This window comes from Ictalurus furcatus, chromosome 6, assembly GCF_023375685.1.
Source record: "Ictalurus furcatus strain D&B chromosome 6, Billie_1.0, whole genome shotgun sequence".
NCBI lineage: Eukaryota > Metazoa > Chordata > Actinopteri > Siluriformes > Ictaluridae > Ictalurus > Ictalurus furcatus.
In genome coordinates, this window is record NC_071260.1 from 6,185,655 (window position 1) to 6,201,035 (window position 15,381).

A 15,381-nucleotide genomic window follows, 5' to 3' on the forward strand; every position below is an offset into this window, starting at 1 on the left:
ATCATCTTACCTATAGTTGTTGGAGAGATACTTGTGGCTCCTATAAGTGCAGTGTTAATGATGGAGAGAAGCCGCTCTTGTACATTGGGGAGGTAAGTAAAGTCTGTCACTGATAGTGTGGAACTAGGGTCATTTGAGATCTTCTGCAATTCAATGCTATCTGAGCCTACTGATCCCACAGAAAAGATCAAGACCCCAAGCTCTTTCAGGGAAGTGGCTGGCACGTCAACGTTATCAAATGACCTTCCTCCACTCAACAAAATCAATACCTGAGGAACACCCTGTAAACGTCTACTTCCAGAAGAGATGCTGAAAACGCTGTCCCTTACATACTGGAGAGCCGTTCCTGTGTTGAGAGGTCTCCCTCCTTTGTGCCTCAGACCTCTAACGGTGTTGAGAATGCTCTCCTTTGTTGTGTATGTGTTGAGATAGAAATGCACCTCTGGATCTCTGCTGAATTGGACTACAGAGACATGGTCTCCCCCCTCTGACACATTTAATCTCTCCACCATGCTTTGAACGAAATCAAGCATTGATGTGAAATGATTCCTAGTGCCATCTGAACCATCCAGAAGGAATACGACATCTCGCCGGTCAGTTCTTTGGTCAACTACACAGAGTGAAATATAAAAAATGTCATAACAACCTTTCTTGGACAATTTTAAAAGTAACCCCGCTCTCGTTCACAGTCTGTACTGTACATTGGTTGATTGAATTGACCTGTCTTTTTTTCTTTTTGCCCAATTGGGTAGTAGTAGACTGATTACCTTGCAAGGTAGCTGAACCCTGACTGCAAGGGGAATTGCACAACTGCATTTGGCTAGAATCGTACAAACGGCCTCCGAGATCTAGGCCACGTGTGCTAGAAACGTTGTGAAACATAACCGCCATAATCTCGAAAAGACCTGAAATAGTCTAAAACCCTGAAACGTATCTGCAAAATTACCTCATGCATGGTAAATGTTGTTTTGGTTTTTTTTTAAAGAACATGGTATGATGGAATTCCAAAAGTGTTTGTGCAGTCAATTTGAACATTGCTCTTAAAATATACCTTACCGATCACTGTAGGTATCAATGGAATTACGTCCAGAAGTGCACTGCTGAGAGAGGTGTAAAATTGCTGCTGGACACTGGCTAGGTCAGAGAGCTCAGAAACAGTCTGAGCATAGGAAGGACCATTGGCAATTCTCTGAATTTCACTGCTCAAATTCCTGGGGCCAACAGCAAAAATTAAGACTCCGCTCTCCTTCAGGGCAGAGGCCGGTTGATCAACATTATCTGTTGACCTGGATCCCCTGAGCAGAATGAGAACATTGGGCACACCCTGTTGATGTCTACTGCCAGCAGAGGCAGTGAAGATATTTTCTCTCACATATTGGAGAGCAGACCCTGTGTTGACACGTCTCCCGCCTTTGTGCTTTACAGTGCTGATGGCATTGAGGATTTCATCTTTTGTTGAATAGCTATTCAGATAGAAATGCACCTCAGCACTTGTACTGTATTGCACCACTGAAACATGGTCCATGCTGTCCTCAAAGTTTAATTTTTCCACTACTCTTTGTACAAAGTCAAGCATGGCAGGGAATCCATTCCTAGTCCCATCTGAACCATCCAGCAGGAAGACCACATCCTTTCTGGGAAGCTCATAATCAACTAAGAAAGAAACAAATTAATTAACGCCAAGATATTTTGGTAAAATGCATCGGTTTGAAGAGGCAGTAGTATAGAGACATTTTCAATGGTTAATGTAGCAATTTCAGTTTTTTCCCCCCCTAATGTTGGATCTGTTTATGAAGATGATACACAATTTAAAGAAAAGCACAGTCATGTTAATCGAAGTAATCTATTGCTTTCAGACAGTCATACCATGAGAAGGTGGGGAGGGTGGAGTGATGGGAACTGCCACAGCCTCTATAGAAGTCAGAAGTTGCTCTTGGACATTTGAGAGCTCAGTGAAATCTGACACAGTCAGAGCAAAACTGGGGTCAAACGAAATTCTCTCCAGTTCATTGCTATCAGAGTCCCTTGAGCCTATTCCAAAAATCAAGATTCCCAGATCCCTCAGCGCCGAAGCTGGGATATCGACATTGTCAAATGACCTTCCGGCACTCAACAGGATCAGCATCTGTGGTACACCCTCCAGTCGTCTGCTACCCGAGGAGGCAGTAAATACGTTGTCTCTGACATACTGTAGAGCTGCCCCTGTGTTTAGGGGCCTTCCTCCTTTGTGCCTCAAAACTCCGACTTTGCCAAGGATGTCCTCCTTTGTTGAGTATGTCTCAAGATAGAAATGGATTTCGGCATCTCTGCTGAACTGGACTACAGAAACGCGGTCTTTGTTCTCACCTACGTTCAACCTCTCCACCACTCGTTGAACAAAGTCTATCATTGCCGGGAACCCATTTCTATTGCCATCTGACCCATCCAGAAGGAAAACAACATCTCTCCTTGGTACACGAGCCTCAACTAGGGATAATGAATAAGGGTGAACAATACAGAACATTGTAACCAAGGTCATAAAAGAGTTGTTGTGCTATGCAACAGTCTGACACACACTGGATAGATTTTACTGACTGCTCTACATGTCTAGGAAAACTTTAGAATAACTTTGAAAAAAAGGCCACCAAATGATCATCTTACCTATAGTTGTTGGAGAGATACTTGTGGCTCCTATAAGTGCAGTGTTAATGATGGAGAGAAGCCGCTCTTGTACATTGGGGAGGTAAGTAAAGTCTGTCACTGATAGTGTGGAACTAGGGTCATTTGAGATCTTCTGCAATTCAATGCTATCTGAGCCTACTGATCCCACAGAAAAGATCAAGACCCCAAGCTCTTTCAGGGAAGTGGCTGGCACGTCAACGTTATCAAATGACCTTCCTCCACTCAACAAAATCAATACCTGAGGAACACCCTGTAAACGTCTACTTCCAGAAGAGATGCTGAAAACGCTGTCCCTTACATACTGGAGAGCCGTTCCTGTGTTGAGAGGTCTCCCTCCTTTGTGCCTCAGACCTCTAACGGTGTTGAGAATGCTCTCCTTTGTTGTGTATGTGTTGAGATAGAAATGCACCTCTGGATCTCTGCTGAATTGGACTACAGAGACATGGTCTCCCCCCTCTGACACATTTAATCTCTCCACCATGCTTTGAACGAAATCAAGCATTGATGTGAAATGATTCCTAGTGCCATCTGAACCATCCAGAAGGAATACGACATCTCGCCGGTCAGTTCTTTGGTCAACTACACAGAGTGAAATATAAAAAATGTCATAACAACCTTTCTTGGACAATTTTAAAAGTAACCCCGCTCTCGTTCACAGTCTGTACTGTACATTGGTTGATTGAATTGACCTGTCTTTTTTTCTTTTTGCCCAATTGGGTAGTAGTAGACTGATTACCTTGCAAGGTAGCTGAACCCTGACTGCAAGGGGAATTGCACAACTGCATTTGGCTAGAATCGTACAAACGGCCTCCGAGATCTAGGCCACGTGTGCTAGAAACGTTGTGAAACATAACCGCCATAATCTCGAAAAGACCTGAAATAGCCTAAAACCCTGAAACGTATCTGCAAAATTACCTCATGCATTGTAAATTTTTTTTTTTTTTTTTTTAAAGAACATGGTATGATGGAAATCCAAAAGTGTTTGTGCAGTCAATTTGAACATTGCTCTTAAAATATACCTTACCGATCACTGTAGGTATCAATGGAATTACGTCCAGAAGTGCACTGCTGAGAGAGGTGTAAAATTGCTGCTGGACACTGGCTAGGTCAGAGAGCTCAGAAACAGTCTGAGCATAGGAAGGACCATTGGCAATTCTCTGAATTTCACTGCTCAAATTCCTGGGGCCAACAGCAAAAATTAAGACTCCGCTCTCCTTCAGGGCAGAGGCCGGTTGATCAACATTATCTGTTGACCTGGATCCCCTGAGCAGAATGAGAACATTGGGCACACCCTGTTGATGTCTACTGCCAGCAGAGGCAGTGAAGATATTTTCTCTCACATATTGGAGAGATCCCTCAGCGCCGAAGCTGGGATATCGACATTGTCAAATGACCTTCCGGCACTCAACAGGATCAGCATCTGTGGTACACCCTCCAGTCGTCTGCTACCCGAGGAGGCAGTAAATACGTTGTCTCTGACATACTGTAGAGCTGCCCCTGTGTTTAGGGGCCTTCCTCCTTTGTGCCTCAAAACTCCGACTTTGCCAAGGATGTCCTCCTTTGTTGTGTATGTCTCAAGATAGAAATGGATTTCGGCATCTCTGCTGAACTGGACTACAGAAACGCGGTCTTTGTTCTCACCTACGTTCAACCTCTCCACCACTCGTTGAACAAAGTCTATCATTGCCGGGAACCCATTTCTATTGCCATCTGACCCATCCAGAAGGAAAACAACATCTCTCCTTGGTACACGAGCCTCAACTAGGGATAATGAATAAGGGTGAACAATACAGAACATTGTAACCAAGGTCATAAAAGAGTTGTTGTGCTATGCAACAGTCTGACACACACTGGATAGATTTTACTGACTGCTCTACATGTCTAGGAAAACTTTAGAATAACTTTGAAAAAAAGGCCACCAAATGATCATCTTACCTATAGCTGTTGGAGAGATACTTGTGGCTCCTATAAGTGCAGTATTAATGATGGAGAGAAGCCGCTCTTGTACATTGGGTAGGTAAGTAAAGTCTGTCACTGAGAGTGTGGAACTAGGATCATTTGAGATCTTCTGTAATTCAATGCTATCTGAGCCTACTGATCCCACAGAAAAGATCAAGACCCCAAGCTCTTTCAGGGAAGTGGCTGGCACATCAACGTTATCAAATGACCTTCCTCCACTCAACAAAATCAATATCTGAGGAACACCCTGTAAACGTCTACTTCCAGAAGAGGCAGTGATCACATTGTCCCTTACATACTGGAGAGCCGTTCCTGTGTTGAGAGGTCTCCCTCCTTTGTGCCTCAGACCTCTAACGGTGTTGAGAATGCTCTCCTTTGTTGTATATGTGTTGAGATAGAAATGCACCTCTGGATCTCTGCTGAACTGGACTACAGAGACACGGTCTCTACCCTCTGACACGTTTAATCTCTCCACAGTGCTTTGAACGAAATCACGGATTGCTGGGAAATAATTCCTTGTGCCATCTGAACCATCCAGTAGAAAAGTTATATCATGCTTTTCATGTATTTTGCCTACACAATGTATAAAATGTAACAACAATATAACCATGGTATAATTTGTACAGTTTTGCTTTGTGATACACAGGTAAAATATTTATTCACATTTTATGTGGCATGGACATGACTCACCAATCAAAGATTCAGTTTTCGTTTTCCCTTTTGACAAATCCTTTTTCACTGCTGCTACTACTTCCTCTTTGATATTTGGTAGGTGATTATAGTCATTTACAAAGAATGATGTTATTTCAGATGAAATTCTTTTGAACTCCTGAGCATCTGAGTTTTGTGTGCCTATTCCAATTATTGAGACTCCAGCATGTTTGAGAGCAGTAACTGGCTCACCAATACTGTCTTTTGATTTCCCCCCAGACAGGAGTATTAGTATTTGAGGAACTCCTTCATGCTTTCTACTGCCAGATGTTGCAGCAAATATATTATTATTAACATACCAAAGAGCAGAGCCTGTATTAAGGGGTCTTCCCCCTTTGTGTGTAAGACCTTTAACAGCATTTAACACATCTTCCTTTCTCAGAAATGAATTTAGATGAAAATTGGCAACTGCTACGTTGCTGTACTGAATTATTGCAATTCTGTTCTCATTTACTCCAATAGTGAGATCTGCAATAATATTGTACAAAAAATCACGTATTGCTTGAAATCCTCTTCTAGTATTGTCTGAGCCGTCCACAAGAAAAGCAATGTCTCTTTTCAAATCTTTAAACTGATTTGCTGAGGAACAGAAAACAAAAGATAATTCCATTTAGAAAGTTGTTCAGCTACATCACAATGTAGAAAGTCTACAAATACTCTCACTCACTAACTTTCACCTATCACGTTATCCTGGTCACTCACTCACTCACTCACTCACACTTTATCTTGCTCAGGGTTGTGGTGGATCTGGAGCCAAACACGGGAACACTGGGCGTTAATACACCCTGGATGGGACACCAACCATTCTTTCACACAGACTTTTACACCTAGGTACAATTTATCCTAGCCAATGCACCTACTGGTCATTAAGAGAGCATGCATAGAACTATGCACGTACAGTAAACAGAATTCCTATAAATAATATAAATAATTAAAATGTCTAAATATTAAAAATGGACCATGTACTTTCTGTCTATAGCATCAATATGGGCTTCTTCTGATTGATTCTCTTCTGTCAGTTTTGTTAATAGATTCTGTTGGATATTTTCTAAGTTACATAAATTAGGGACAGCATACAGTATGTGTAATTTATCTGTGAGGAAATAGACTCTCAATCAAAACAATCAGTGTGCTGTATTTATAAGAGTTCTTACCCTCAGTTGTTGTAAACTTCACTGAATTTTCTTCAACACCATTCATAGAAGCAACTAATTCATAGATGCTTTCAAGGAAGTTAAAGTCAGGGATGGAGAAGGCATATGTTGGTTTAGAGGACATTGTCTGTAACTCCAAAGCATCAGCATTTCTTGTTCCAAAGGTAAAGACTATTACTTTACTTTCCCTTAATGCCTGAGAAGCACTTCTGATATCATCATTTGATCGTCCACCAGAAAATATGTACAGTATCTGATGTGTTCCCTCAAAAGGCCTGCCTCCAGATGATGGAGTGAATATATAATCTTTAATAAACTGGAGGGCCGCACCACTGTTTAGCGGCCTCCCAACTTTGTGTTTAACAGATCGTATTGAATTCTGCACTTCATTCTTGGTTGAATATGAGTTGAGATAAAAATTGGCAGTAGCATCTCGACTGTACTGGACCAGGGCAACCCTGTCACCACTTTCTTCTACATTGAGATTTTCAACAATCTTTTGGAGAAAGGAACGGATTGCCTCAAAGCCACTTTTAGCATCATCAGATCCATCCACAAGAAATACAACATCGCTTTTTATAGAGTCTAGAATAAGAAGTGGCAAAATACTTGATCTCACAATATGAGCAATCACAGTATAATGTACAGTATAAAAAGATATAAATGAAATAAAAAGGGCACCATCTCTTACCGAAAACCAAAGGAATGCTGATTGCCACTTGTTTGTTTGATGCCTCTTTTATTAAAGACCAAACATCCTCTTTAATTGTGAAAAGGTTATCAAAGTTAACAATAAAAAAGTAATTTGGTTGGTAGGATATTGTTTGTAGTTCAAGGGTGTCTGCATCTGGGGTACCAATACTTAATGGAAAAACTCCAATTTCTTTCAGGGCTTTAACTGGGCCTCTAACATCATCCCTAGACCGCCCTGCAGTCAGCAGAACCAAAATCTGTGGAACACCCTCTAAACGTCTGCTGCCTGAGAGGACCGAAAAGACGTTATCCTTTACATATTGTAAAGCTGCCCCAGTAAAAAGTAGTTCTCCACCTTTGTGGCGCAGCTGTTTTATAGTGTCAATAACTTCATCTTGACCTGAGAAATGTGTGTTCAAAAAGAAATCAACCGTTGCTTTGTCACTGTACTGGACCACAGAAATACGATCTCTGTTCTGCTCCAAGTTTAACCTTTCTGCCAAGAGCAGGATAAAATTTTGCATACTTGAGAAACTTTCCTTATTTCTGTCAGAGCCATCGATCAAAAAAACTACATCTTTTTTTCCATCTGCTGTAAGAAAAAAAGAAATGCAATAAAGTCTTATCACACTACACATGTTTCTGAAGCATTATATACAAGCTATAAGCATTTTCTATAAGCATTATATTCTGAAGTAGCAATTACAATACACTTCCATTTTCTCAAGCAATTTAATCCACAGTATTTCGATCCACTGAAATCACACAATCATGCTTTTTATTCATTGTTAACTGTCATGGTTGTGCAACCCGTAGTTTCATAAAAAAGTGTTTGGTAGTGATGCTCAGGAAAAATCAGGCAAAAAAAGACAAGTAAACAGTTTATGCATTGCCCAACTGTCTTAAGCCATGTTCTTATTGAGCTGTGTTGTAATGTACAGCAGGTCCATCTTTGGCTGTTTGATTGGCATGATTGTCCATTTGTAGATTAGTTTTCCTGATTAAAATTAAGTGTGCTGTCATGCTGTTAGCATGTGTGAATTACATGTGGCTGGGATTGTTGCTGAACAATGTAATAAGTAATATAATGCAGAATTAAGTAATGAAATAAGTAATAAGTTCCAATGCTTTGTATTCTATTAACTGGTAGGATCATCATCTCCGGATGATGTTCATGGACCAGCAGTGGCACTAAAACATTGTGCCACTGCTGGTCCATGAACATCATCCGGAGATGATGATCCTACCAGTTAATAGAATACAAATCTGAGAAACAGGTCATCGAAGATGCAATAAAAATGTTCTGCTCATGGTAAAAAGACTGCTGCTTTGGTTTTTCAGGATTTGCAAGTGAGTTTAGATAATTATGCTTTGAGGAGTGTATATTTAACAAATGGGCCTGGAAATGGGCAATTGTTTGTGTGCTGTCCTCACCACAGACACAGGCCTCTATTCTGTCCTATACTGGGTTTTTTAACTACTTAACACAAACTGACACAATGTATTAAATTCATTTTGTGTGGTTAGACACAGCCAAGAGATATCAAATATCTCTGAAGCACCTAAATCACCCAGGGTGCAAATTCATTCATTTATTGATCTTCAGTATTGTCAGGTGCAAGGCAGAAGAATAAATGTCGGATGGGATTTACAGTCAATTTAGCATAATCAATCCACCTACATGTTAAACTCCACACAGACAGTAACTCAAACTCAGAATAAGGAGACCCTGCAGCTTAAAAATTTGCAGTGCAGCTCCAAGCCACTGAGGAAATTAGACTCAGAAGAAGTGTTTCTGCTCATGGAAAATAAACAATGATTAGGAAACCATTGACTCAAGGAGTCTAGAGACTGTATGGCAACCATCCAAGATTTAGAAGTAGAGTAGAGTTCACCAGAATAAAATAGATCACAAAGATGAATGTTAGAGGTCTAGATGAATAGGCCATGCTCCCTCTTAGTGGCATTTTTAAAATCCCGATTAGAATAGAAAGAATTTTGAGATCCTCAGCAAAATTGGTAAATTCATCACAAAACCTTATACTTCTCATTGCAGTCAGTAGCTGAGGAACTCCATTCTTGTGTTTCTCTCTGGAGGCAGCAGTGAAAACATTCTACATGATGTACCACATGGCTGAACCAATAACTCTTCCTCCTTCTCATTCTGGGTCTCATGTGTATTATGAAATGCACTAAAATGCCTTCATTGTATTGTGCTACAGCAATTCAAACACATCTTTGTTGGTGTCAATTTCTTCAGCCATTCTTCGAATATACTCATGAATAGCCTGGAGTGATTTGTTAGAGTTGTCCAAATAATTAAAAAGGAATAACCATCTTGTTTGTTTTTTCCTGGGTTGGCCAAGATCTCAGGACAGATAATGTTGGATTATTTTCCCCCCAATTAATTCTAAGGGGTTGTATTTGATGTTAGTCTGTGATGCATTAAAGAATATTTGGAGGATAATATAAAAGCAAAGTATGTGGGTACTTACAGTGCCCTCCACTAATATTGGCTCTAGGGCTGGGCAATAAAACAGTATTGGTATTTATCAACGGTACACCTTTATCGATAACAATAGAAAAAAATGTTTGGTATAACGCACGCTAAAATGTAAACAGACATGAAGTTTGGTTGCATGAACAACCCTCAAGCGTGCACCGTCGCTGGATCATAAACAGCCTATCATATGCTTTGATAAAGGAGTGTGCTACGAGTGACAAGCAAACAGCCAATAACAAGTTGCGTATCTGGGGGGGTTCTGATGTGACATCACAACACACAAACACATGAAAATGAGTTCAGTGCCTGCCGAGGAGATTGTGAATAAAAAAGGACATGTCAGCTTAAAAAAGATTTAAATTTATCAATAATTATCGATACTGAATGATATGAAACATTATATTGTGATAAGTTTTTAGCTGTACCTCTCAGCCCTAATTGGCACCCTTGGTAAATATGAGCAAAGGCCCAAGGAATATAGCTGTGTGTTAGTCTATCGAGGCGAAGACAGATGCAAGTGCAGAAAAATTTTAATAAAAATCAAAACAAAACACAAAACAGGAAGTATGGGACTACTAGCAAAAATACTAAGACTAGGAAATAAACATAAAATAATGACCATAATGCAGCAACAGGAAACAACAACAAAATAAGACAGATGAAGGACAATGTGTGCAGAGCAAAATGTGACTTATATACAAATGCTCATTCCCCCAAATGTGAATCAGGTGCAGACAGTCATATAACATGATCAGGTGAGGTGCAGTGGCTGATGGGAATCGTAGACTCTAGTCCTTTTCCCATATTTACATGGCACTGTGATATGTGGCCAAAGGTTGTTGAGCTTCACAAAATGGGAAGTGGCTATAAGAATATAGAACAAGCAATGAAAATGCCCATTTCCATCATCAGGACAATAATTAAGAAGTTCCAGTCAACTGGAAATGGTATGAATCAACCTGGAATTGGACGTGTCGATATTGTCTCACTGCACTGAAGAGTATGGTTCGAGTGGCCAAAAAATCATCAAGTATCACAGTTGGAGAATTGCAGAAGTTAGTTGCATCTTGGGTTCAGAAAGTCTCCAAAACTACAATCCAAAGTCACCTACATCACTACAAATTGTTTGGAAGGGTTTCAAGAAAAAAGCCTCTACTCTCATCCAAAAACAAACTCAAGTGTCTTCAGTTTGCCAGACACTACTGGAACTTCAAATGGGATCGGGTTCTATGGTCAGATAAAACCAAAATAGAGCTTTTTGGCAATAAACACGAGAGGTGGTTTTGGCACACACAGATAGGTAGACATATGGAAAAGTACCTCATGCCCACAGTTAAATATAGTGGAGGCTCTTTAATGTTTTGGGGCTATTTATCTGCCAGAGGACCTGGACATTTTGTTAGGATACATGGCATCATGGACTCTATCAAATATCAACAGATATTAAATAAAAACCTGACTGCCTCTGCCAGAAAGCAAAAAAAATGGGCTGTGGTTGGATCTTCCAGCAGGACAATGATCCAAAACATACGTCAAAATCAACACAAAAATGGTTTACTGACCACAAAATCAAGGTCCTGCCATGGCCATCCCAGTCCCCTGACTTGAAACCCATAGAAAACCTGTGGGGTGAAGTGAAGAGGAGAATCCACCAGCGTGGACCTCAAAATTTGAAGGATCTGGAGAGATTCTGTATAGAGGAATGGTCTAAGATCCCTTGCCATTCTCCAACCTCATCAGGCATTATAGGAGAAGACTCAGAGCTGTTATACTGGCAAAGGAAGTAGCACAAAGTATTGACTAAAAGGGTGCAAATAACTGTGGCACACATATTTAACAAATATATATATATATTTTAGAAACCTGAGTTCTGTTTGCAATTGTTTGATATCCATGAGAGCAGAGTAGTTTTTTTTTTTTTAATTTTTTTTTTTTACAAAAGATCAAAAAGTTAAACAATAAAGACAATTTTCCACAGCCTTCTTTGCTCATATTTACCAATTTGCCAATATTAGAGGAGGGCACTGTATGTGGGCCAAAATAATGACCAAATAAATTTGCCTCTGAGGGAACAATATAAGAATCCTTGGACACTTTTACAAAAGAAAAGAGACCTACTGAAGAAATGACAGAATGAGAAACCAGTTTCCAAGAGAAGCACCTTAAATGTCAATCTTAGTCATATAAAATTTAATAATATAATTTCTCTACATTAGAAAATTTTATTCCAATAAGCAATTCCTGAAAACTTATACACAGTATTTTAATGAGTTATTACAGTGTAGATAAGGTAGAGTCATGTAACCCCAAAACAACACTCTTCAGGAATGAAACCAGTTGTGGATGAATTCATGAAAGTTCATCAAACTAATGAACCTGATGTAAGCTAGTTTTGAATTAAACTGCATTTAACTTATTTGGATCTGCATTCTCAAATGTCACACAGAATTGGACACAAGTGCAAGATCAGGAAGACAATAAAAAAAGCAATCCAAGAGCAATCCAAGAGTCAAAAAACAGGCACAGGTCAGGCAATCAGCAAACTTTACAAGGGCAAAACAAAGAGCATAGTAAATATGAAACAAAGTCAGGAAACCAGAAACACAGCACAAGCTAGAAGGCTTAGCATCATTTCTAGGCAAAGCAATAAGACATGTTGTGAGACTTCACAAAGTTGAAAACTACTGAATTGTAGTGTGTGTGATTGTGCCCAAATATGTGTAATTAGAAGTCCGGTGAGCTTGATTCATGGAAACAGGTTTGTATTCTGTGGTGTTGATGGGAAATGGAGTTAGACTTGGCCATGTTATGCTGTGGTGGTGAATTCTGGGAATTGGAGTTCGCAGCTAAAACCAGCAGTAACATTATACCAACACCAATAGTCATTCATACTAAAAGATGGCAGGGCCTGTGACTTCATCACTAGATAGCCTACTAATTAATAAAATCAGTATCTGAGAATACATTGAAGAGGTATATTCCCTGAAAAGGAATGTTTGGTCAACTCCCAAACTTGTGTTAAAGAACTCATAGTCCATCCATTTTCTGTACTGCCTATCCTACACAGGGTAGCCTGGAACTTATCCCAAGGGATTCTGGGCACAAGGTGAGGGACACCCTGAATGGGGTGCCAACTCATCGAAGGGCACAATTGCACATACATTCTATTTAGAGATGCCAATCTACCTACAATGCATGTCTTTGTACTGGGGAGGAAAGCAGAGTACCCGATGGAAACCCTTGAAGCACGGGGAAAACATGCAAACTCCGCAGACGCACAGCATAGGAGGGATTCGAGCCCCCAACCCTGGAGGTGTGAGGCAAATGTGCTAACCACTAAACTACCATGCTCCCAAGAACTCATACTATTTACACCATAATTTTTCTTGGATATGTATTGAGATAAAATTAAAAAAAAAAAAAAAAAAAAAAAAGTATCATCACTGTATTAAACCACTGTATTAAACTGTATCATTTTCCCACTCCAAACTTTCAAACTGTGTGGAAATAATTTTTTAGAAACATCCACCTTTTTTTTCTTCTGGGATCGTTCTGATGTTCTATTTTATTGGATTAAATTAAAAGACAGTGAAACAAATAACAAAAATACTACAGGTTCTGTTAAACACACTTGAATCACCAGTGACAAATCAGACATAAAGTTTCCTTACCTTGCTCAAGAATGACCTCCAGTTGTGTCTGTGGCAGACTAACATAGCTATTAAGCTTTTGCTGGACGATTTTAAGATCGCTGAATTCTTTCACGTTGAAGGCAAATGATGGATTGTGAGAAATAGCTGCAATCTGTTTGGAATCTGCATTTTTCACCCCAATACCAAAAGGTACCACTCCTTCAGTCTTTAACACACCGGCAGGTTCCCTTACACTGTCCCTTGACTTTCCTCCAGTCAAAACAATCAGAAACTGGGGGATGTTTTGGGCTGCTCTGCCCCCAGAATTTGACGATAAAATTGTGTTTTTCATGTATGTTAATGCAGCTCCAGTATTCAGACTGCTGCCACCAACTGGACTCAACTGCTTTAGAGCCCTCAAGACTTCTTCTTTTGTTTTGAAGGTATTTAGGAAGAAATTAGGACTTGGTCTCTCACTGTGTTGGACAACGGCAATTCTTACTTTATCATCAGCAACATCAAGGGGCTCAATTACTTTGATTATGAAGTCACGAATGTGTGAGAAATCTCCTCTAACAGCATCAGAGCCATCTATCAGAAATGCAACATCCCTCTCACCACGATCAGTAACTGTAGGAATAGTAACTGTTGAACAGAACAAAAGTAAACACAAATAAAATTCGCAACTTATTTTCAGGCCTTATGCAATATTTAGCAACAAAAGCTGGAACTCACCAGGGTCTCCAACTACAGAGACAAGTGGTGTCATAATTGTTTTAGCAACCCTTGACAAGTCAGCAAAGCTGTTTTCATAGTATGCCAGATGTTCAACAAAAGCAACTTTCTTCAGTTCATTCTCATCCACCTGACCAGCTCCAACGGCAAAAGTCAAGACTCCGGCCATTGCTACTTGGTCTGCAATGCTTCTGACCTCGTCTTGAGATGGACCGCCAGTGATTAGTACCAGGACCTGCTGGATTCCTTGTCTCCTACGAGAACCAACTGATTCCTGGAAATGGTTTGCTAAGGCATAACGAAGGGCTGCCCCAGTATTCACTACATTTCCTCCAATTAATCTTAACTGAGCAATGTTATCAAGCACTTCTTGTTTGTTAGTATAAGAATTCAAGTAGAACTCCGTCCTTTGTCCCTCAGCAAACTGGATCAGGCCAATGCGCACTCTTTCAGGTCGAACATCCAGCTGGCTAACAATACTGGAGATGAAGTCTCGTACAGCAGGCAAATTAGCATTTCCAACATAGCTGGATCCATCAACCAAGAAGACAATATCCCTAATTACTCGCTGGACATGTGTGATGGTCGTCGTTGTTACTGTGTGAAGATAAATTGTAATTAGAATATATGTGGTCTCTCGGTAAATAACAGCTGTTTTGTTGGGTTTTTTAAAAATATATAATTCCTAAAAGTAGATTTCACAGATTATGGCCTTATTAAAGTTGCCAACATATACAACATAATTTGCTGAATTATAAAGAAACTGATTACAGAGGTTGTATTCCAATTAGATTATTTATTGTTAGAAACATATTTTTTTATTTAATGTAGCACAAGTATGCTTTAAGATAAGAAGTTGAAGATTCTTCAATAATTCAGACCAGGTCTTCAATAATTCTTGAGCATTCTTTTCAACTTTATTTATTAGTATTGCTATACCCATATGCTGTAAATTTGAGTTCTACAGAATATGAGTTTATTACGATATACAAGATTTTGAGACAGAATGATTTGAGAAAAAAGTTGCAATATTTAGAGAATAAAGTCATAATACATATGACATAATAATTTGTGTGTTAAATTGAGAGACGCTGAGGATTTGAAGTTATTGTTTCTTATCTTGATGGAGAAATCACAGGCACTGGTCAATGAGGATGTGTATATAAATGATTAAAAAAACAAAAACAGTGCACTCAGCATTCAATGTATTATGTCATGTGGACTCATATGATAAACTTGTCCATATACCATAATGCTCTGCTCTACTGTTATGCCACAAATGTAATCATTTATAGTCTTGAAGGTGACTACTGCCTGCCATTTCACCTTCAAC

General features: G+C 39.6%; 2 protein-coding genes across 3 annotated transcripts in view; both read right to left on the reverse strand.

Moving 5' to 3' along the window:
* col6a3 (collagen, type VI, alpha 3) overlaps window positions 1-4,011 on the reverse strand; it is a 53,627-nt gene extending 49,616 nt beyond the window's left edge. For both annotated transcript variants that reach the window (XM_053626325.1, XM_053626324.1), the window contains exons 1-5: window positions 3,686-4,011; window positions 2,641-3,240; window positions 1,867-2,466; window positions 1,057-1,653; window positions 11-610 (exon numbers count right to left, since the gene is read on the reverse strand). In XM_053626325.1, coding sequence (XP_053482300.1) covers window positions 11-610; window positions 1,057-1,653; window positions 1,867-2,466; window positions 2,641-3,163 — 2,320 coding nt within the window. In that variant the 5' untranslated portion in view covers window positions 3,164-3,240; window positions 3,686-4,011. The remainder of the gene's footprint in view (window positions 1-10; window positions 611-1,056; window positions 1,654-1,866; window positions 2,467-2,640; window positions 3,241-3,685) is intronic.
* LOC128609337 (collagen alpha-3(VI) chain) overlaps window positions 3,998-15,381 on the reverse strand; it is a 34,595-nt gene continuing 23,211 nt past the window's right edge. Inside the window, exons 5-11 of the mRNA XM_053627871.1 lie at window positions 14,049-14,645; window positions 13,353-13,958; window positions 7,177-7,770; window positions 6,486-7,070; window positions 5,311-5,910; window positions 4,597-5,193; window positions 3,998-4,422 (exon numbers count right to left, since the gene is read on the reverse strand). Of these exons, the coding sequence (XP_053483846.1) occupies window positions 3,998-4,422; window positions 4,597-5,193; window positions 5,311-5,910; window positions 6,486-7,070; window positions 7,177-7,770; window positions 13,353-13,958; window positions 14,049-14,645 (4,004 nt within the window). The remainder of the gene's footprint in view (window positions 4,423-4,596; window positions 5,194-5,310; window positions 5,911-6,485; window positions 7,071-7,176; window positions 7,771-13,352; window positions 13,959-14,048; window positions 14,646-15,381) is intronic.